The 22,512-nt window shown below is 46.9% G+C and overlaps 2 protein-coding genes across 5 annotated transcripts; one reads left to right on the plus strand and one right to left on the minus strand.

Moving 5' to 3' along the window:
* Positions 1-4,346: 4,346 nt before the first annotated feature.
* ADCYAP1 (adenylate cyclase activating polypeptide 1) lies at positions 4,347-11,512 on the minus strand. 4 transcript variants are annotated; one of them, XM_027638856.1, is made up of 5 exons: positions 11,394-11,512; positions 9,959-10,066; positions 7,891-8,025; positions 7,304-7,399; positions 4,347-6,440 (listed from the first exon to the last, which is right to left on the minus strand). In XM_027638856.1, exons 2-5 carry the CDS (start codon positions 10,057-10,059, stop codon positions 6,254-6,256), a joined length of 519 nt encoding a protein of 172 aa, XP_027494657.1. In that variant the 5' UTR covers positions 10,060-10,066; positions 11,394-11,512; the 3' UTR covers positions 4,347-6,253. The 4 variants fall into 4 exon arrangements, with proteins under 4 accessions (XP_027494657.1, XP_027494656.1, XP_027494654.1 ...); XM_027638855.1 differs by lacking the exon at positions 11,394-11,512 and adding an exon at positions 10,379-11,065; XM_027638853.1 differs by lacking the exons at positions 9,959-10,066; positions 11,394-11,512 and adding an exon at positions 8,373-8,834.
* On the plus strand, positions 8,774-16,088 carry LOC113945032 (rho GTPase-activating protein 17-like). The gene is made up of 2 exons (XM_027638857.1): positions 8,774-9,415; positions 14,572-16,088. Exons 1-2 carry the CDS (start codon positions 8,774-8,776, stop codon positions 14,611-14,613), a joined length of 684 nt encoding a protein of 227 aa, XP_027494658.1. The 3' UTR covers positions 14,614-16,088.
* The last annotated feature ends 6,424 nt before the right edge of the window (positions 16,089-22,512 follow it).

Here is a 22,512-nt window from a genome sequence, read left to right on the forward strand (position 1 = left end):
AAAATCTCCAGGACATTCTTTTCGAAGTAGAATGCCTGAAAATGACCTCAGAGCCTGAAGAGAAAGAGATCTTCTCTCTCATAAATAAATTATACTGTTTCAGAAATCAATACATCTATTTCTCCTAGATATTTCATTATTGAAGTATCAAAACAAACACTCTTGCATAAATGGTAAACATAGCTTGCCTTCACTGCTTTTAAACTGGTATATTTTTGGTGCTCAAATATCCCTGTTCAAAGCTAAATCCCATTTTTACATTTAGATAAATCTTATCAAAAGCCAATTAACTAATTATTTCAAAAGATTCATTAGGTTTAGCAGTTCAACCACATTACCTCTAATGCATCATGTACTACTTCTCTTCTGTGCATATTCCAGGTAAGTAACTGAGCCATGGTTTTACCAAAAAGCACTTCCAAATGTCCCGCACAGGTTTAGAATGAATGGGACCTCAGCTGTGCCAGGATGGGATTGCCTCTAGGAACCCAAGAGCAAAAAGAAGGAGATCTAGAGGCCTCCTACAAGTCACTTTGACTTGCTCTGTCCCAGGATTTGCACTTATAGCTGTGTCAAATCCTTCTTTGGAATTATTATACAGATCTGCATTGCAGCTGAATTGGGTCCATGTATCACAATGCACAAATACGCAAGCAGCATTGCTGGAATGTGTCTACACTTTCTAAAGGTGGCAGAAATGGGTGCCAGATAACAGCTGAGTTGTTGTGCAGTAAAAGAAAGGAATTATTCCCAGAATAGTAGCTCAATAAGGTAAAATATCTGAAAAAAAAAAAAAGATTTTAACACAACATAACACAAAACACTACAAAATAGGTACCAAGAAGCACTTGGTCACTTCCAGGTCATGGCTTCTGTGCATGCAAAGTAATCATCTGGAAAAGAAGCTAGCTGTGGGAGAGGATTATGAGCAGATCATGATCTCAGAGCAGGACAAAATGGCCAAGAGGGCAAATGCAACTCTTGTTAGCAATGAGCATTCCCTGACGAAGAAGAGGAAAGTTACTACTTTTTGTCATATCCTCAAGGTGATCACTGCTAGGTACTGTAATCGTTTCTAGTCTCAACAGTTTAGCAAGGATGTTAATAAATACAAATAGTTCAGAAATAGTGCCACCTGTGAAAAATCTTCCTCATGCTGAGCACTTAAAGATCAACCTTACTACCTCAAAGAAAGGTCACAGAGGAGAGTAAATCTCTGCCTAGGACTACCTACATGCAGAGGGAAATCCACAGGCATTAGAGATTCTTCAGCAGGTTACAAATCTCCTGGACTCAAAAATGAGACAAACTGAGACAAGGAACGGAGTGCTAAACTGCCACATTTGGAACAACTTATCCAGTAAATTTGCCATCCATGCAAGCTTTGCAATCAATACTGCTGTCATACAGAACAGCTCACTCAGAAATGAAATGCTAAATGAAGGACTCCATGAAATCCTATGCCCTGTATTATCTAAAAGAGAGTATATGATCATAAAAGTCCCCTTGGGTCTTAAAAATCCATTAATGTAGTTCAGAAGACATGTACTTCTAGAGGCTAAGAATGAGGTCCTTACATTTTTCAGATATGTGCTTTCCCCTGAAGGTTTTTCTTGAAGAAAGGCTAAATTATTTATTCTATAAGGGGAGAGTAAGCTGCAAAGATATCAAGTAGCAAGCCCACAAAAGATCAAATTTCCTTCTGATTTTCTATTTTCCTTAACTCTAGGTGAAAACATATACAGACAATACATGAAGTGTGTTTTGAAGACTGAAAGGCTCCAAAGGCATATGGAGAGGAGGTCAACAGCCTCATAAGCTCATTTTGTGAAAGGCAGATGCCAGCTACAGCTGGGTTAAAAACAGGGCTCTACAGAAACTGACTTTTCTGTTTTTTGTGACCTATGTAGCTCTGTGACAGATATGGTGTTGTACCACATTTCCTAGGGTTGGAATCTGGAGCAGTCTGTCTGCTCTGTTCAGCTTCCTTTACTAATTGACTGGAGTTTATTATTTTGACTGAATGTGAGGAGGTTTATACAATATGAGGCTCCAAAGCCATGTCTTGTCTAGTCATTCCTGTTTCCTCAGCTGGCTTTATCCATTTCTGCTGATAGACATATAGCGGCACACAGAACACCAGTAATGCCCACAAAACTCATGTTGTAATACTCAGTATTGCACAATTTCCAGGTGGCAGTTTAAATCAATGAGAACAGAGCTGAGCTTCTTCATAAAACTGTATTCAATTTGGTAAAGACGAATTTGAGTAGAGTGAGGCTAGGACCATCTCTATGTGATTTACAGCAGAATTTGCATCTTCAACAAGTTCCAGGACTTCATGAAGACCTTATATTTCAGGTGGACCGATCCTAAGCTTCATTCTCAAGCTACCAATACCACCATGGTCTTTAGCTAGGATGTCTTAATCACATTTTCAATTTTGATAGACAGGAAATGGAAATGTAGTGTGTTTATATGTCTCAGCACTGCATAATTACTGAATAAACCTACGAGCAATTTTTTGCTGCATGCTGTCCTTGGAAAACAATGGCTGGATTTTGTTATGCTATAAGTCTGGGAAATCGCTGTCCTCTCCCCCTCCCCCCAACAGGTATGTTTTGGGTTTTTTTTTCATTCTTCTCACCTGATCTGTATTTAATGAGCACTTTTATCTGACTTTTCAGTAATTCCTAACACATAACACTGATGCCATTAGTTTTCTACATTCTCTGGTGTTGTCCAGTTAATCAGTAAAATTCTGTTGTTGAAATAGCTTAGAAGGTGAATTCATGGCAGAGAGGATATGACCAGCCTGTTTCAAATTCTGGACCTAAGAGTTTTGAAAAATCAATTTGTAGGAAATTGTCATTTAATTCCTGTGCTTTGTTTTTTAATTGTATGATCTTAGAAAGAAGTAGAGTTTACTTTAAAGTAAATTGCTGATACTTGCCCACATATTTGAGTAAAGTGCCGGAGCTACAATAAAAAATAATTAACATAAACAACTATTGCTAAATTAAAGTGAAGATGAAAGTTTGGGTATCCCGACTTCCACTTAGTGCCGACAAACTACCCTGTGCTTTTTCACTGTAGACACCTACTACGCTGTAAAACCTAAGGAACACTTTGTCGTGTTACAGTATAATTTTTTTAGGACAGCTCAGTGTATCTTGAATCCAGAGAAAGATGCTGCCGTTGCTCAAGCCGAGTGACGCTTGGAAGCACATTGTCGCATACAGAATGTTCATTAAAAGCGGATTAGGTGAAGATCTCATCAAACAGACGGGATTCTGCTTAAAATAAACGGCTTCTAAGCACAGGAATTGTTAGAGGAATGGACCGTAGGCGCCGACCAGTTTGGTTTGCATATTTTAGAGACTATTATTGAGCTGGTGTGTGTGGAAGTAGGCTCTTTACTTCAGCAGTTCTGTTTAGTTTACTCGAACAGAGTAGTAACCATCGATAAAAATGTTAGAGGTCATCTGGTGATAAAATGTGGAGACTTAATAAAAAGATATCCCAGGCATGAAACACCGCAGCAGAACGCTGCTTAAAAATTAACTAATTTTAAAAAAATAAATTAAATGAAATGTAGCTTTCACTGTTAGGTTCTAGATTTCTCTCCCCCAAACATTAGACGAAATTGCATTGTTTACAAAAATTTATTAATACAAACTTTACACACTTTATATAACAGTTATCAAAGTCCTAGTTATAGATATCATGTGTGTAATAATACTTTGTTTAAGTTCTTTTTATATTCATTTGCACACAAAAGTTCTCCAAGACTAATATCTACCTACTATGACTGTATCTCAAATCTGCTCAAATTTTGGTAAGGCTGTTGGCGTTTCTAAAAAAAAAAAAAAAAAAAAAAAAAAGGAAATCGTACAAAGTATAATAACCTAGGCGATCACTTCATAATGCTTGCGACTAGCCACTGAACTCTAACTGATAAGGTCATAAACAAAACGTCGAGAGCCCTATGTCATTATACCACAGCCGACACAAACACAGCGCACTCTGCCCATGGCCAAAGAACAGAAGGACGACTAAAACGCAAGCCGATGTGTTGCAGCATCGTAGGGCCACTAAATAGCCATCCGTGAACTCGTGGCGATTTACAAGGTGAAGAGAAGGCACGAAAGCTGCACACTGCGCCCCGCGTCCCTGCGCCCCGGGGGGCCCGCCCCGGCAGGGCCGGCAGGGCGGTGCCGGCAGTGCGGGCAGCCCGGACAGGCAGTGCCGGCAGCGCCTGCCCGCCCCGCCGGGTTCTGCCCTCCCTGCTCCGCTCCTCCCGGCGACCCTTCCCGGCCTGGGAAGGAGGGTTTTTACCCGCCAGGGGTTTTTTGGGGTTTTTTTTTCCGACGTCTTGGATGCGGGGCTCGTGTTGTGTCTTTGGAAAGACTCCTGTAAGGTTTGTGTGGTGAGCTGGAAGGAAACGGGTACCTACGTGTTCTCCTTCGTCCCCCGGCCCAGGCAGGGGACAGAACCAGCCCCCAGGTGGAAGGTAAGATAGGAGTCCGTACATAGAGAGATGAGGTGAAAATGGTTTATCTCGTTAGAAACCGGACCACAGGTGAACACTACACATTCTTTTATGACAAAAGTTTGTTTTATGAAATAAATTTTACTAAGCAATAAGCCAGAATGTAGAAAAATACATTTTACCTCCAAACTCAATAAACAAGGAACAAAAACTTTCGTAGTAGTGCATAATTCTTTAGTGGTAGCTACAACAGGGGTTCCTAAACTTGTACAATAAGAGCTTGCATAAAACAGAACAAAGGAGTGAGAGAGCGTTCACAATCTTTTTTTTTTTTTTCCAAAAAGAACATAACCCAAAAAGGTGACTCAAGTGGGTTAAACAGAGTTCAGAAAAGTTCGAAGAGAGGATGAGAGGCGGGAGGGTCTACAAGAAAAAGCAATCAAAGAAAAGAGCAACTCCGACCGAAAAATGCAAAGGCAAGAACCCTGCTCATTATTACACATGATGAGAAGCATGGACAGCACTGGAGAGTAACACACTGTACTTTGCATCCAGGTCCAGTACCGAGCTGCCCGGGGCAGTTGGGTAGCGGATCGGAGATGGGATCGCCTCGTCTTACCTCGACCCTGAGGCACCGGCTCCGGTACCAGCTCCGGCCCCGGGGCGCGCTGGGGGCCACCCCCGCTCACTTCCTCACTCTTTCCAAACGGGTCCTGTCTCCGCTTTGGCTTTGTTCTGCAACTCTGCCCAGCCAGTCAGAAGAACAGTGCACGGGGCTTAGTATTTACTATCCTTGCTGCTGGTTCGGGATTTTGGGGTTGGGGTTTAAGAGTTTGGCTTTCTTTAGTTTTAATTTGATTTTTGCTATTGTTCTTTTGGTTTTGGTTTTTGTAACTATTTCTCCCTCCAATAGGCAACAGAGATGCACAATTTGGATCGAGCTGTTGTTTTTGCAAGAGAATTATCCTCTAAGCTCATTGTTTGAGGAGACACTAACACAGATACAATTGGAATCAAATAAAGCAGGAGAGAAAAAAAATAATCGAAATCTAGAGGAAAGGGGACTCTGCCCCATCAGAGAGGCTAGTGGCAAAGGAGCCTGCCTTGAGACTCACTAGGGGAAGAATCTGCTTTACCAATTCTCCCAAATCAATTTCCTCATAATTCCCCTGGGAGCAGGTCATCTTTCTTATGTACAGTAGCAAATGGTGATAATTAATGTCTTCGACCCTGTTGCGGATAAAAATACTATCCTTTTAATTTCTGTTACAAAAATAGGAGTAATATTCAAAACAATGATTGTCTTTTTTTTCTATTTATTTTATATAAAAACATAAACAGCTCAGCGAATTCTTGTTCTTGTGCAGGCTTTTCATGAAGAATTGTTCTTTAGTATTCTTAGTAGTATATATATATATATATTTATATATTATATATAACTTAATGATTGGTCCACAAAGTAGATCTGTGCGTTTCTCTAGTGCTTTTGTACAAAAGAAAAACAATATTATTATCAAAATATTCATTTAATGGCTTTACTTCATACATAAATACATGTTTAGATAACACAGGAGCGGTGATTGTTCAGTCAGTTTGGAAATGACTTTTGTTTTTGTTTAGATTTTTTTGTTCTTGTTGTTGGGTTTATCTCTCTCTCTCTCTCTTTCTTTCTTTCTCTCTCTCTCTTTCTCTCTCTCTCTCTCTCTCTCTCTCTCTCCCTTAGGACTTTGTATACACAGGAGTGGCTGGTTACTCACATCGCTACAAATACGCTACTCGGCGTCCTTTGTTTTTAACTCTTTGTTTATACCTTTTCCCCAGGACGGCTGCTAAGTATTTCTTGACAGCCATTTGTTTCCGGTAGCGGCTGTAGCTGTCCGTGAAGATGCCGTCTATGTGCCGCTTGGTCAGCGGTTCCGCCTCGTCCCCCAGGCCGCCGCTGGCACCGCTGCAAGCACCGAGAAGCACAGCTGCATCAGGCGGGGCCGCTCCGCCCCCCTCCGCGCCCCTCCGCACCGCCCTGCGCAGCCCCGCGTCTCCCGCTGCCCCGGGCGCAACACGTTGCGCGTAAAATGCGCGGGGAGACAAAGACCGCGCGGAAACCCGCTCCCGACGCGGTGCGCGCAAGTGGCGGCGGCGGGAGAGACAATATCTCCCCACCATGAATTATTCATTGCGGCCGGGAAAGCTGCTCTCCCTGGGGCTTTATTAACGTGTTACCTTCTGCCGAAGGGCAGCGGGTGGCACCGGGCTCGCCCCTGCCCCGCTGGCGACGGGGAGCCCCGGGGAGCCCCGCCCGCCAGCTGGGGCTGCGCCGGGCTGCAACCAAATTCCCCCCACCCCCTCTGCAGCCGCGCCCTCGGTCATTGCTCCCCATAAACTGCTCCCCCCACCAAATCGTGGAGGCTGCCCAAATTCTCGATTTTAAATCAGTTGATTATAAAAAATTACAGAGACATAGATATAGATACACACACACATATATATGTGTCTGTGAGAGCGTGTGTGTATCTATATCTATCTATCTATCTATCTATATGCCCGAGCGTATTAACCCAACCAAACCTCCGCGACCGCCTGAGCTGACAACCGGGCTCACGCTGCGCCGAGAGCGGACCGGGAGCCGGCCGGGAGCCACGGCCAGGAGCGGCTGAGGCTTGGGGAGCCGGACTCCCCCAGCCTCACCGCGGGCGCAACACGTTCCCGGCCCCGGCCGGGACAGCCTTATTCTCCCCAGCCACCGCCCTTTCAGCGCCTCCGCTCCAGCAGCACCAACGCCCACCGCGGAAAAGAGCAAGCGGAGACCCTTACCCGACCCGCTTGGCCATCAGGGAGTGCAGATATTTCCTGGCGGATAACTGGCCCAGGAGTTTCCTGTAGGCTTTGTTGAAGATCCCATCGGCGTGCCTGGGCAGAGGGAAGAGCCCACGGGTGAGCGACGAGGCCCGGGAGCGGGCTGCAGCCGGTTGCGGGAGCCCGGGCGATGACGGTGACCATCCTTCCCCGCCAGCGAGCGGAGGGCGGCATCTCCCCGCGTCCCCCGGGACCCCTCGTCCCCACCCAGATCCCTCCCCGTCGCGCTGGCTCGGTTCCGCGCCGGCTGGGCATTTCTGCTCCGTTTGCCGGAGCATCGCTAGCCCTCCCCGGCGCGGGTGGCTCCCCCGCTCCCTCCCCCGTGCTGCTGGAGGTAAGGCGGCTTTTCCATTTCTTCTGGGTTTTACACTGAGCACCGGACCCGGGCAATGTGGTCGTTTGTTTGGGTTCGGGATTTTTATTTTGATGTTGTTGCTGTTAGCTTGTTGAGTACCATTATTATTTTTTCCCCCCAATCGGTTCTGTCAGACCCGTTTTGCTCCCGGCTCAAAATTCACGCCTGACACCCCGCGAGTTGCTGTCACCTCTTTTCCGGTGGGTAATACAAGGTGTACATCTCGCCGATCATGGAGGACGGATTCGCTATGCCGAGGGGTTCGTGGTCGTAGGCGAAGTCCTGCAGGGTGTTTCCGTCCTCGTCGTAGACTTCATCCTCCAGCCTGGCAACGAAAGCAGCAAGGAGAAGGAGTCAGCCGGGCTCCGCGGGGCGCTCCGCTCCACTCCCCGCTGCCGGCTTCCGACTGCGTCGGTGACCACCCTTCGTCGGAGCCGACCCGGGCACCCCGGGAGCCCCGTCCGACTGCCCCCATCCCCTCCTTGCACCCGCCCGCTCCCCATCCCCGCCCTCCGCCTCCTCTGCGGGGCAGGACCGCGGAGGAGGGAACACACCCGCCGTCAGACGTGCTCCGAGAAACCCCCCAAACATTGCCCCCTCCCTCGCTCCCCCCGGCCCACGCCCCGGCCCGAGAAACAGCTCCTCTCTGCCACAGCCAGGGTTGGTGCTTGCCGAGCGGAGCGCACGCCCGCGCAGGCTGCCGCACACACACGCGTTCGTGTGCCAGGGGCTGGGCGGGAGCCGAGCAGCCTCCGCGGCGGAGACGGGGCGGCGAGCGCCAGCCTCGCCGCCGGGGCCGGGGGCCTCGCCCCGCTCCTCCTCGCAGCGCCCGCCGGGCCGGGGAGGACTTCGCCGGTTGTTTTTCGTTGAACGGTGGCTCTGCACTTTGAGATCGCGCCAGTTTTGTGTGTGTCCCAGCCCCACCCCGCCCCCCATGCTCTCTGCCTCCCTCTCTGCAGTACGATGTAGGTCATTGCACGTTACAGGCAGCTATTTTTGTCAGTGAGCTTTAGCAGAGGTATTAATAATAGATGCCGCTAAAGTGTTCCACTCTTGCTAATTCAGGCGCTTGAATGAAGAATGCCGGCTTGCTGCCGGTTAATGGCCCCGCAGGCCGCCGAGCCTGCTGCCCCCCAGTCGCACTGACCAGGGAGATGAACGGGGCTGCTCTGAACCAGCCCCGACGGGCTCCCGCTTATTGCAAGGACACCTCGGAGCCCCAAATAGGACACCCTCCTCGGACAAACTTGCGCGCCCGGCAGGTCCCCCCCGTCCCCCCCGCGCTCACAGCTGAGCCGCACGGCAGTGACCCCCGCAGGGCACGCCGGAACAGAGCCAAGCGCCGGTGGAGCAGGACGACAGCACCGATAGCACCGAACCCAAAACTCCCCCCAAGCCAAGCAACACCGGTCACCCAAACAGGCGACAAGCAGGGTGGGACGAGGCTGCCATCGGCCGTCCCGTACCGCGTACCCTGCGCCCCCAGCCGCAGCCCAGCGTGGGATACTCCCTTGTGCCGATGCCTCTGGGTGTCCCCCACTTGTCCCCCACTCCTGCCCCAAACACAGTGGGGTTCAAACGCCCACGACTCCCAGTTGGAAAATGACAGCACAGGCATCAGCCCACACAGCAAGACAACTCCGAACAACACAGAAAACCAAACAACCTCGTGCCAGCACCCTTCCTTCTTGAGAAGGACTGTCGTATACAATCAGGTAAACAGGGGAAGAGACTGAATTCCCACCCGCTCCAATGCCGCTACACGAACCATGACAGCTCTCACATGCTTGCAGACAACCGCGCACCAGTCCCCGCGCCCCATTCCCCTGACCCGGACAGGTGATCCTCACCCTGGGCGAGCTGCGGGAAGGTGGAGGTGGCCGAGGCCCCCGCAGGACAAGGGGTAGGTGGGGAGGAGCTGCTGGGCGCCGTCTGGATGCAGCAGGGACCTCGGCCCGCTACAGCCGAGATGCAGCAGAGCAGGTCCCCCACTCCCGGGGACAAGAGGCCGCAGGTTTACAGCGCCGGGATCCCAGGGAGCGGCCCTGAGGGATGCCAGTGCTGCAGCCGGGAGGGGTCATACGCCGGGGCGGAGGGGGTGGGCACACAGCCTAAGTGGAGGGGTTTTCCTTTGATGACTCCCCGCTACATCCCCTTCCACTTTTCTCCCCAGTAAGATTCCGTTGTCCTTAGCTAAGCTGGGGCAGCGGGGGGCTGGAGGGGTCCCGACAGAGCCCCCGGAAAGGGGACGGACCTACCTGAGCGCTGGGTACTGAAGTCCGGCCGCAGGTGAGCAGTAGACGCTGCAGTGCATTATTATGCCATAGACCAGGAGTGCTAAGATCGCTTTGCTACACATTGCCACTCTGTGCGGGAGGGAAAGGAAACCTGCTGTCAAAAAAAAAAAAACCCAAACAGAAAACACCACCAAAAAAAAAGAAAACAAACCACCCTACGACCCACCACGCCCCTGGCCTTGCCTGCCGAGAAGGGAGGCAGCGTGTCTCTGGGGGACAAGAGCCCTGGGCAGCCGGGTGCTAGCGCTGAGCGGCACGGAGAGGCACGGAGGGGTGCCCAGCGCAGAGCGCTGCCGCCGGTGCCCGCCCCGTCGGTGCCCGGCCGCCCGCCCTCCCCGGGACCGCTGCGGAAAGGCCCGGAGAGCCGCCTCGTGTCCTTACCATTAAACTCTAGACACCCGTCACTGAGAGCGTTTGGCTGCGAAACTAAATGGGTAGGGTTTGGAAAAAAAAAAAAAAAAAAAAAAAAAAAAAAGACCCAAAATAGGGAGGGGGAGAAATCGAGCTCTCTCCCAAGTGGCGTCCGAAAGGAGTTAAAACCCTCGTGGCATTGCCTCTCCGATGGGCGAAGAACGCGCAAGATGCAGAAGACGCAAAAGCGGCGGCAGTTAGTTGTTTGCTGGTTTTAGGGCAATTCACTCCAAAAAAAAAAAAGAGAAAGAGGAAGGGGAGAAAAAAGATAAAGGGAAAAAAGTTTGCAGGTAGCAGCACAGATCTGGAGTGGGGTCTACAAGGCAAGGGAGAAAGAGGGATGGAGCGATATGTCGCCTGAGAAAGGAGCGTAGAAGAGGGAAGAGAGCAAGCGAGCCCGGGAGGGAGCGGAGGCGGGAGCCGCGGGCTGGCTGCGTGCGATGTTGTCTTCCCCAGATCTCTCCCCTCACTGAGCGCCTGCCTTCAGCCTTCTCTTCTTCTTCTCTTCCTGCACGGTGGCTCCAAACTTGACCAGCCTTCCGCAGCCTTCCGTCTGATACGCAATTAGCAAGAAAATCTTTGCAAACACCCCGCTTCAGCAAGAGCCCTCTTCGTAAACATTTGCCTGCTTGTTGCCTTAGAGGACGGGCAATATTGTTTGTTGCCCCCGTGGTGGTGTCCGGATTTTTATTCATGAATCAAATGCCTTTTTTTTTTTTCTCAGTCACGTAATAATCGGGTATCAGAAAAGACGTCACCACCCCAATTCCTCAAGGAACACAGTTCTGTGTCGTCCTCAAAGATGAGCTTATCAGGAGTCATAAAGCTTCTCATAAACACCAAGTCACACTTTCCTCTTCCCCCCCAAAAAAAAAAAAATAGAAAAAGAAAACCCAACCAAACCCAACAACCAAACAAACACGCAGAAAACCCCCACAACCTATCCCACAAATCTAAAAGGATGTTCGTCACGGTAAAGTTTTACCTGAGATGGGAAGGCACCAGGAGGGGGAGGAGGGCAGTTTGGGGCGGAGTGGGGGTCCCCGGATTTTTCGGGCTCCCCGCGTCTTTGCTCCGGGTCTTTCCGCGGAGCCAGCTCAGCCCACGACGCCGCCCGGGGCTGCCGCTGGGCACGGGCCGCCGCTGGGCACAGGCCCCCGGGGAGCCACCCGGCTCTGAGCGCGCAGGCGGAGCAGCCCTGGCGCGGAACCCCCCACTTCCACGGAGATTTGGGGATACAAGCGCCTTTTTTTTTTCCCGAGTCCTTTCTTTTTTTTTCTTTAAGGAATGTTAGTGTTGTTCCCATTACGCAAGGCGCCCCCCGGGGAAACCAGCAGCGCCCTGCGTGTATTGAAGCTGCGGGGCGTGAGGGACGAGCCTCACGGCCGCCCTGCAGGGAGGGTCCCACGCGCGGCCGGCACTGGCCAGGGACGGCGGGGGAGGCTTTCCTCCCGCTCACGCCTTGTCCCGACCCTCCCCCTCCTCTCTGCCTTGTGCAGAGACAGATATGCAGCTCGCAGAGCTTGGCAGAGCGGGAGGGAAGAGCATCGCCATAAGGGGGAAAAAAAAAAAAAAAAAAAAAAAGAAGTTGATTTGCCGGAGGGACCGGGAAGGAAATCCCTTCTCTAGGGACTTCCCTGCCGCCAGAATAATTTTCCCCCCAAGTGTTGCGTCGGGCGCGGTCCACCGGCGGGCTCTCAGCCGCTGAGATCGCACTCGTCTCCGTGCTCCCCTCCCTTCGCGGCCGAAAATGTGCCCTTCATTTCCGAGAATTACCCAAAGAAATCCAGGCTGCAGGAGCCATTACTGCATATTTTAATTATTTCGATCATAAGCAGAGAGTTCAGGAAGCAGCAATAATATAGTTCTCCTGTTTCCTATTTGAATGGCTTTGGTGTAACATGCTTGGATGAGTTATTTGAGCCCAAATCGATTTCTCAAAAACAACAACAACAAAAAACACACCATACAATTACGTTCCTATTACGGTCATTTAAGGTTTTAATATTTTTCCGGAGATAAAGGCAACTTAACGTGAATGAACGATTCCCGTCCAAATGGCCATCGACGAGATCCCGGGCGGGGGGACAGGACTGGGAACGGAGCGGGACGCTACTACCCCAACTGTCATTCCCTGCCGGGCATGTCGGACCGGGAAGGTCCGCCGGCACTAGAGGGGACGGGGCAGGACGCCCGGCGGGGTCGCTGAGGTAGGGGGCAGTCCTCGGCTCCCGCTAGGGAAGGGGTCACTCCACCTCTCCCGCTGGAGACGGTGCACCCTGCGGCTCCCGCTGAAGTTGGGGTCACCCCATCGCTCCCGCTGGAGAAGTGGGTACTCCACCGCTCCCGCTGGAGAAGGGGCACCCCGCGGCCCCTGCTGGAGAAGGGGGCACCCCACCGCTCCCGCTGGAGAAGGGGGCACCCCACCGCTCCCGCTGGAGAAGGACACCCCGCGGCCCCGCCCGCCGCTCGCTCGGCCCGCGGGCGCGGACGGTCCGTGAGCGGAGGGCGCCACCGCGCGGCAGCTCCGCGCCTGCGGCCGCGCCGCAAAGCCGCCGTCGGGCGGGCCGGGAGTGCCCCGTCCCCCGGCTGGGGAGGGGTGAGGTATAAACCCTCCCGCGCTCCCTCCGGGCTCCCGGGCCCGGCTGTGAGAGCGGCTAGCAGGGAAGGGCTGCCCGCTGCTCCCCTTCAGCGGGCTTTGGGGGCTGGGTTTGGTTTTTTTTTTTTGTTTCCTTTGACATGACTCTGCGACAGCAGGTGTAAACAAGGGCTTTTCTAGAAATCAGCGTGGTAGGGATTGTGTGGATAACGTCGGTTTACAAGCTTGAACACGCAGTCAGTCTAAAGAACAGGCAAAAGCATTCCCTCTTTCTGAAGAGACCAGAGTCACAGGCAATACATTTTAAAGCTCTGTCTGTTTTCACTTTAGAAAAGCTACTTTCAGTGACTTTTGATTTACACGGCTGTATTTCCTCTCCTCCCTCCCAACTGGCCCAGATCCTTACAGAAGGTACCAGGATGCCTGAAATAATAGGGGTAAAGATTCCCATAAAACAAACCTGCGGCTACAGACTCTATGTAGCAACCCCGTGCCACCCTGGTAGTACTGTGCATGCAGGAGAGATGTCAGAATAGTTTGCAAAAGATGCAGCTTCTAAGCTCTTCAAGGTGAGTGAATAACTCACACACAATTCATGTCAGTAAAAGTTTCATAGCGCCTCGGTCCACGTCACAGGGGCATGTGTGTAATGTGAATGTGCATGTGGCATGACTGCAGCTGAGCCTGAGTAAGTAAAGGTTTAAATCTGGTCTCCATGTACAAGTAAATTTCTACATAATTCTGTCATTTCAAGGCTGAGAGGGATTTAAGGTTTATAATATTTGCCTCTAAGGCAAATTACTAAAGTAGTATCTGAAGAAAAGTGGGGGTTTTTTACTGGCAGAATTTCCTTCATCTTTCTCCTACCAGCTTAAATTAGACCTTTTAATTTATCTGACTATTCTATTTTAAATATCTATTTTATTAACTAGAGCATTATAATTCTATAGATGTTTCTAGGGGAGCTTACATTCTCTGATCCTTGTTAAGCTTGCTTGCGACTGACTGCTGTAAACCCTACCACTATAGCTTTAGTTCAAAGGAGCATATTTCATCATGTACCATGATGGGTATCTTTTTCACTCCTCAGAAAACCCCTTTTTTATATTTCTGCATATTTTATTAAAAATACTATGAGCAATCTATTGAACTGGACTCTATTGGTCCATAAAGTCAGATTCCTCATGCACACCTGTTGGATGCCCAGCCACTGTATTCATATTTTCTCAGTAGATCCCATCTTAGCTGCATATTTTAAACGGAACTTGGAAGATTGATATACCTAGGATACATAATTTTATCATGAAAGGGCACATGTATTTCTGCCAATATAGGAAAGGATGAACTCTTCTTTCTCAAAAACAAGCAATCCTGCCAAACCAGCTGTCTCTCTCTTACACACACACACTATGGGTTTATCATCTATCTTGTTATTATCTCTCCCCAGGCCCCCTTTCTTAGTGGGATGGCTTGGGGAACCAATTGCTGACCAGTCTGCCAAAGAGTACGTCTGCATCAGTTTCATAAACATAACACCAACTTTTATCTTTTCTTGGCTTTCCAGGCTCCTCCACCTCCCCAAAGGCTAGGAAAGATGGACTTGTGAGAGGGGAGATTAACCCGTCCATGAAGTCATCATCTGTACCTGTGGTCATCTGATACTGGCTAAATAGGAATTGCCTGGCAGCAGAACAGAAGTTATTAACGCTCAAACAGGGGAAGCAGGGCTTGGCAGACATTTCAGCACTTCCAGTTGAGACATGGCATCCACGGCACAGGCAGGAAAGCCCCACTTTCCTCAGGGAGGTTAGATGGCAATCAACTCAGGGACAGAGATAACTGAAGTGTTTCATTCACAGATTTGTTTGTCTTTTATTAAACCATTCCCTTTCATGATTTCTTCAAGTAAAAGCAGCAAAATATTTAGGTACACTGTAGAAAGCATACACATCTGTGTGCTTTCTCATGTCTGAAGGGACAAAGCTATAATCCAGAGAAGCTCGCTCAGCCAGGGATGTTCTGGGCAGGAGGTACAAGCAGAAAAAATAGAGAACAACAACCAGGGACAGTACTGGGACTGCAACTGTCTCAAGAGATGATAGAGGCAAACCTCACCTCGTGGCCAGGAGCCTAGCCAGCCTCTTTGCAGGTGACCACCAACCATTAGTGAAGTCTTTGCAAGAATCTTCCAGATAATTCCTTGCTGCCTTTTATTTCCAAGTAAATAGTTAAACAAAATTCTCAAACATATACACTCTGAAGAAAAGGACTGGGATTTTTTTCTTTTCTGCTCTGAAGTGAGGAGGCAGGACAATTATTCCCAGGGCAGCAATGTAGGAGCATCATCAGCGCAGTCATTCTGCTCTTGCTGCTGCTTAGAGCTCACGGTGAGAGACAAGGCCAGTAGGTTGCCTGTGTCTTGCATGATTGCCCACACAGAAGCTCAGTGTTCGATCTTACATCGTGGGTGTCCTCCTCCCCTTGTTCAGTAAATTAAGGCATATGGCTGCAACAACAGAGTCATTCCCATCCAAACACACAGGCAAGAAACTCACTTTCTAAATGAATGAAAGACCAAACAGTGGACTTGGTTGCACAAGGAGGTACCACCATGGTGTGTCTGTGAGAGAAAATTTCCTTGGGTGGCTAATAAGTACATTTATAATCTCCCACCTTTCACCCAAATAAACTCATATTCTGCAAGAGAAGAAAAAAATTGTCCTTGATGCTTTTCAACAGTGGTTCTTTGATCAATCATTTATATATGAAGAGTAGAGAAATAAATTATGAAAGGCAAACATCAACCAAAAAAAAAAGATTTTTTAAGATTTAATATTCAAAAGGCCTATTTGACACTAAAGTCAGCAACCTACAAAATGCCACTAAACATCTTGCTTATCCACACAGCAAAATAAAAGCCTTTAGGCTGGCAGCAGCTCTAGGTCTATTCCCACTCTCCATTCGGTCTAATGTTCTGGGGGAGAGTAAATCCTTAAGCAGATTGAATATAAAAAGTTTCACAGAATGCTGCCAAGCTACGATAATTTCTACTGGACAAATAATAGCCACAATATTTTTGTGTTCCAGGTTGCTTTAGATGCAGATGTAACCCAAGGTGAACAACAAGCACTGGTTTTGTACCCAAATGTGACAGAATTTTGGGTACACCTTTAGAAACAGTGGAACTGCCATGTGCCTGTGTCCTGAAACAAAAATCCATCTGTAGTTCTGAGGTATTGCTAATGGCATAGCTAAAGTTATTCATAGTTTAGATTTACCAGAAATAGTTGGAACAAATTAATAATGAATTAGAACATTTCTTATCATCGCAGGGAGTGAGAGGGAATAAATAGAATCATCCATATTTTCTTATTACAAAACAGTGTGCAGCCTATTACCAAACACTAATTTAGTGTTGCTTGTGCTGGAAAACTGTTGAAGGGTCCCTGGCTCCTGACAGCGCAGCTTAATTCAGTCTGACGGGAGCAAGGCTGCGCAGAAGCAGACCAGGGCGGGCAGGTGAGGACCATCCCAACAGGGGTGAATCCCAGCCTGCCAGGCCCGGGCGCCGCTCAATAATTCCAATTAACCACGCTAAAGATGACAGAGACGGGTCATGCAGAGCCCAGTAAATATCAATCAGAACTGCATATTGTGATGAGAGAATAACAAAGTCTTTCTCATTAAGGAAAAGAGAAAAGACATTTGGTTAGCTATGGAAGTCTGTCCTTGGTGGCTCGTGCACCCTGTAGAGCAGTGTCTGCTTTGTGGAACTACAGTCCATGCTAGCCACAGCCAAAATTACCCTGAGCATGGGAGCCCTTCGTGGGGCTTACCTCCCCATTTTGTGTGTAGTGAGCAACAAGGAGAGCTCCAGCACCCCTTTGCAGCGCAGGAGGGCCTGTGCTCCACCAGATGCACAGCTCCAGAAATACAAAGTGTGTGGGGTGAGACTGAGGAGCTGAGTTTGCTGAACTCTGCCACGAGTTGACTGCATAGCAGAGACTGGGGCCACCACTCAGACACAGGGGCCAGGAACCAGCACATAATTTTTGGCTGCTCTCATAACTGGGACATTTGAACATGTTGCACAGTTGTCCCCAAAGACACCCTGCCTTGGATTTCTCAGCAGCAGCCCACATCTACAGCCATCTCTCTGTCTGTGTGAGACCAGGGGCCATTTTTGCCCCCAGTTACCTTTAACTGACAATTTCTGAGCTTCCTGGGCTCTGAAACATGCCACAATCAAGCGGCATGAAATGAATATCTGACTACATCCATGACCCACTTGGGGATGTTTAAGGGCAAAAGCCTGTAATTATACGGCAACATCTCTATTTTAAAACATTTTTAAAAATTTATTTAATTTCTATTAAGTACTTGGGGCTATTTAGCCTAAAGAAAAATGGGTACTTCTTAGTTTTTTATACTTAAAGATAGAACAAAGAATTTCTTGTGTGTGGCCTTGTGGTCCGATCCATCTCCATGCTCTAATAAAATGCATTTCTGTAACAGCTGAAGCAATTAATCACTTAAACAGAATTGGATTACAATCTCCATTACTAGAAAATCTTTAAAGTCAGGCTAGCTATCTTTCTAAAAGATCTCAAGCTATTGAGCCATTCTTTGCCCTGCTTTATGCAAAGGTCAGACTGGATGTTCATACTGGCCTCTTCTAATGTCAAAAATCGGTCTCTGACCCTTGTAATATCACAGGAAAGACTCTCACTGATTTCAGACAGAACTGCACTGGTTTTATTGAACCTTCTCATTAGGAATGAAGATTATCTGCAGAAACTCCTATGTGATTTTGTAACTCCAGGTACATGCTTATTGAGCTCATTATGTAAATACTGCTGCCTTTGGTCTTTTTTGAATTTCATAGGAGTTTGCCAATCACAGCACAACCAGAAGTTGCTAGGACATTGTAAGACTGAACCTGCTCTTTTGACCCCCAAATCTGTGTTCAGTCTCCAGAGGTAACTGTATATGTCAACAGTAACAACAAAATTATAAAGTAGGATACTCTGTAGATATGTTTAAAAGCACGAAACTTTAATACGATATTTTTCACTGCAGTGAAAATCCCTTTCCTGGGGATTTCTTGCTACCAAGTGCAAGTATATAATTGACTTTGATATGTATCTTCAGAAAAGAAAGAAGTTAATTGCTTATGATTTCGGGTCATTCTCTGACATATTTTGCTCTACAGCAAACCCAATTTTCTTCTTAGTCTCAGTAAGACTTGAGATTGTTCTAATATGTATATGTTGGTTTTAACGGTCTGAAAAGAATGTTTTACCATTGCATAGATAACTTTAGTTAGCTTCTCTGATTCGCTATCTGAAAGTGACATGAATTTGCTCTGAAACACAGTAGACAACAAGTAGGAGCAAGGAATTGCAGAAATAACATTATCTTATCATCTAATGCTAACACTTATAGGTGTTTTGGCTTTTGGTTTTGGTTCTGGCTCGATTTCTTTTTTTAGTAAGGACTCCGCAGTTCACATATATATACGTTTCACATATCTCTCTGGGAAAAAAATAATTTAATCACATTCAAAAGCAAGTAATTGTCAAGAACATTATTTATTCAAACCTCTCCTTTGTGGAAAGTAAATAACTGGTTTTAGTACATCTCCTGACCTTATCTCTTCAGATCAGTTCTACCAGTTCTATTCTGAGCCAGGGTTTGCTTCTGATGTATTGTTCACTTCCACATAGCCTCTCTTTCTTTCCTCTCATTCCCAATGTAGAATATTTTTATTTAATTAAAGGTAACCTTGTTTGCTACAAGGTAAATACTGGAATAGGGGTATAACATTCTATTTATAGAAGGGGAAAATATTTTTTCAGTAATGAGAAAATGATGCTAAAAACCCTATGTCATAGATTTAGAAAAAATAAGCCTTTATTTTAGATGAAAGACTAGCTACATATGGTCTGACGATGATATGCCCAATACTTAATGTGAGTTCTTCATATTTATAAAATAGTCTAAAATTATGTAATAATTTCCATCTGAAAGTGTTACTACTAATCTCACAATACATTTATATTATCCAGTAAACTGTGAAATACAGCAAACTCCGTGACTTCCTTGGGATCACATAGCTAAAAACGAGGAATAGTTCCAAAATAAATACCTGACCTCATTCACATCAAAGGCAAAGATCCTAAAGACTTTAGTGGGGTCAGATGATCACTTTTGGTAATCTGACTCCAATGTTTTTGCCAGTGGTGGAGGTTTACCACTCAGGAGTAATACCTCCCGGGCCTCCAAACTCTCAGCGCCACTAATCTACAAAGTAATTTATCTGCTAATGAGACTGTCATGGATTCATGGGAGTCTAGTATTTAGCCTCAGCAAAGAGTGATTTTAGTTGAAGAAATTCCTGTCCCACCCCACAAACTAGTAGTAGAGGTAATGGCCTCTACCAGTGCATGTGCAAATCAACAACACTTAAATGGCAAAGAAAACATCTACAAAAGAAAGAAAATGTGCAGTCATTGACATGAAACACTAGTGAATTCGTGTAGTTGTTGCCAGTTTGAAGATGATTAATAACCTTGAACTAAACTAAAAAGAATTTAAACCACATTACTCATCCTCAGAGAACAAGGTAATCAAAGGAGACTTTGCAACTGAGCAAAAGCTGTCCTTCAAAAGAAATATTTCCCCATCTTCCAGTGTTGAGTAGTGAACAATACTGCTAGTCATTACACTCAGTAGAGTTAGTATCCTTTCTTGATTTTCATGGGGGAAGAAGAGGCAGTAAAGAGAGCTGAATCACGAGTTTTCCTCATATTTTTTCCTAACGAACAATAGTGCACACAGCTGTTCTGGAACACAGCAACAGGTAATGTCAGCACAGTCACTGGAGTGCATTAGAATGATGACAACAGTTCCTGAGCATCAATCCACAGAGAAAAAGCATAAACTTGCTATTAGGATGTGAAGAAAAGTGTAATGTCCAATAATTCCTCGTTTTCCAAGTCTGCATTTAGTATAAGTAGCTAAACCTATAGTAAATACATTTTCAGGACCATTCCTCCCCATTTCTATAGATTCCACAGGATGGAAGACAGACCATCCCAGAATGCATGAATCATGGTTATAAAATTTAGGAATGTTTAACTGGGAACAGTGCCTCAAAACATCAAATCCTGGAGGTAATTTGTGCTTTGCTACATTAGTCCTAAGCCTAAGTGAGCCCACAGCAAAAGGGAAGCTCATCTTGAAGAAGAAAACAGCTTTTTTGTTCCATTTAAGTCATATAAAACTGAAAGGTCATAGAGATATCGAACTGCAATTTTTTTAACGAGTAAGAAGTGGAGAAAAGGTGAGGGGGCTGTGGGTTTCTGCTTTCAGATGTTTTTTTGGAGGGAGTAAAGTGAATTGAAGTCAGGTACAGCTCTTTAATTCCGTGGAGATCTGTGAGCGGAGATCTGAGAGCAAAAATCAGAGCAAAGCACTCAGTTGATTTAGCTCACAGCTACTGCCTTACTTTTGCTGAGCACTGCATACCTGCAACTCCCAGTGAACTATTACATGTCACTAATATCCCCAAATGGCCTGGAGTCCTATTTAGGAATGCAGAAAGTTTTAAATATGTAAATAAAACGAATAAGAGTGTTGAATGTTTGCCTTCCTTGGGACTGGGCTGTTAATGAGACCTGCGTAGTACCAGCTGTAGGAACTGTTTATTTCACAGTATCTTACACCTTCAGATTGTCTTCCAGGTGAAATGTTGAGGGAGGGGTAAAAGGTAAACTTTCTGGGGGTAACACCTTCATGCTGCTTTTCCAACAGGACCAGAAAAAGCTCTACTTCTGATAGAAATTCCTAATCCCTGTTTGCACAAAGCACCTGAAAGTAAGTTATAAGGAAAACTTTGTCTGTGAATGAAGTGGTATTGCACAGTGAAGTTCTCATGAACATGTTTCAAAGTGAAGACCTGTGATGCACTTTTCAATAACTCAACACCAGATTCTCTTTCTTTCACATCCTCGTCACTCAGTTTTGCTTTAGCAGTACAAGATGTATCCACCCATCTTGTCCTGTTCTATCCTGTTGTGTCCACCCTCAGACAGACATAAATGTCACAGATGCATCATATACAACAGAGGTATCACGAATATACCAAGGAAGGGTTTATCTGTGAGAGAAAAATCCGATTTTATTTCCACCATAGCATCACCAAGCTGTTGATGCAGAAGACTGTGGCAACCCCTGTGTAAGTGATTTTCTCATTTTGCTGGCTGTTAGATGTGTTACAGATTAGGCTGAGAGCAGTAAAACTAGAAGGGCTGAATTAGGAACATCTGTTGCTTCTTTGATCTCTCACACCCATGTCGTATAAGATTTGTTGCAGCCACATGAGTGCTGTGGGCATGGGCAAATTCCTCCCACTAGATGCTGGGGCTTTGGCTAACTTAGTGAGGGGCTTGACATTTTATATGTTTGCAAGGCATCTTCGGATGCCACTGATCTTGTAAGACAAAAAGTGATGGTACTCCTGTGGGGATCTGAAAGACAATAGGAAGGGAGGATTTGTGCAGGAGTAAGCGTATGCCCAGGCTGGTTTTTACTTAGCCAGACTCAGAAATAGCAGTCTCAAGGACAGAGCAGCTCTGGCTTTTGCACACAGCAGTCCTTAGAGTTTATCCCATGAACAGCTCTGCAGACTGGGGGAGATCAGCGCACAGTGGGAATACGTGGCCAGATGCTACTCGACGGCAGACATTTGGTGGAGGAAGAGCAAACCTGTCGTGCCACCTTGTGGTTGACACAGGGGGATGCCACCCCTCCTGCTCCAAGCCACGGTCTTACAATAAAAGCACTTTTGCCTCCTGCAAGCTGTGGGGATGTCAATCTATCACTTTCGGGCGGGTGTGAGCCGTCACCGCGAATATCTCCTATAGGCACGTTAAGGGGCCTGAGTCATCCTGAGGTGCCCTGGGAAGCAGCAAACAGTCTCCAAGGTGAGTGGGGGCAGGCACAAGTGCCGATCCCGCTGGCTCTCCCTGCGAGCCCCATGGAAAATAACCTCCCAGTTTGGGTACACGATGTTCTAAGTGAGCTCCATGACTGGCCATGGTGAGAAAAACATTTTCTTGTTCTCTCCCAGTGCATTATGAAAACCCACTAAAAGGTGCTTTTCGCACCACAAAACCTTTTAAAAGGATTCTGTCAACACAAAAGCAACATTGACAGCAGTTGCCTTTAAATGTACTTGAATCTTCAAACTCTGAAATATGGTTCTTAATTTTTTTTTTTTTTTTAACTTTCCAGACTTGGCCTTCTACCAGGCTTCAGAGAAATGTTTTCTGTAATTGCATGAATAAGAAAATGCATTGTGAGATTAATGCACATAAGAGTTATTAAAACAATTTGTAAACATATTCTTCACAGAATGGATATTCAAGTGCATGGATCTTTGCCTCAATAATAAAATAAAATTGCTGTAGGAAAAATTTGCCAGGGATATTGAGAGGAATAT

The sequence above is a fragment of the Corapipo altera genome, unplaced genomic scaffold, assembly GCF_003945725.1.
Source record: "Corapipo altera isolate COAL_440 unplaced genomic scaffold, ASM394572v1 49, whole genome shotgun sequence".
Lineage (NCBI taxonomy): Eukaryota > Metazoa > Chordata > Aves > Passeriformes > Pipridae > Corapipo > Corapipo altera.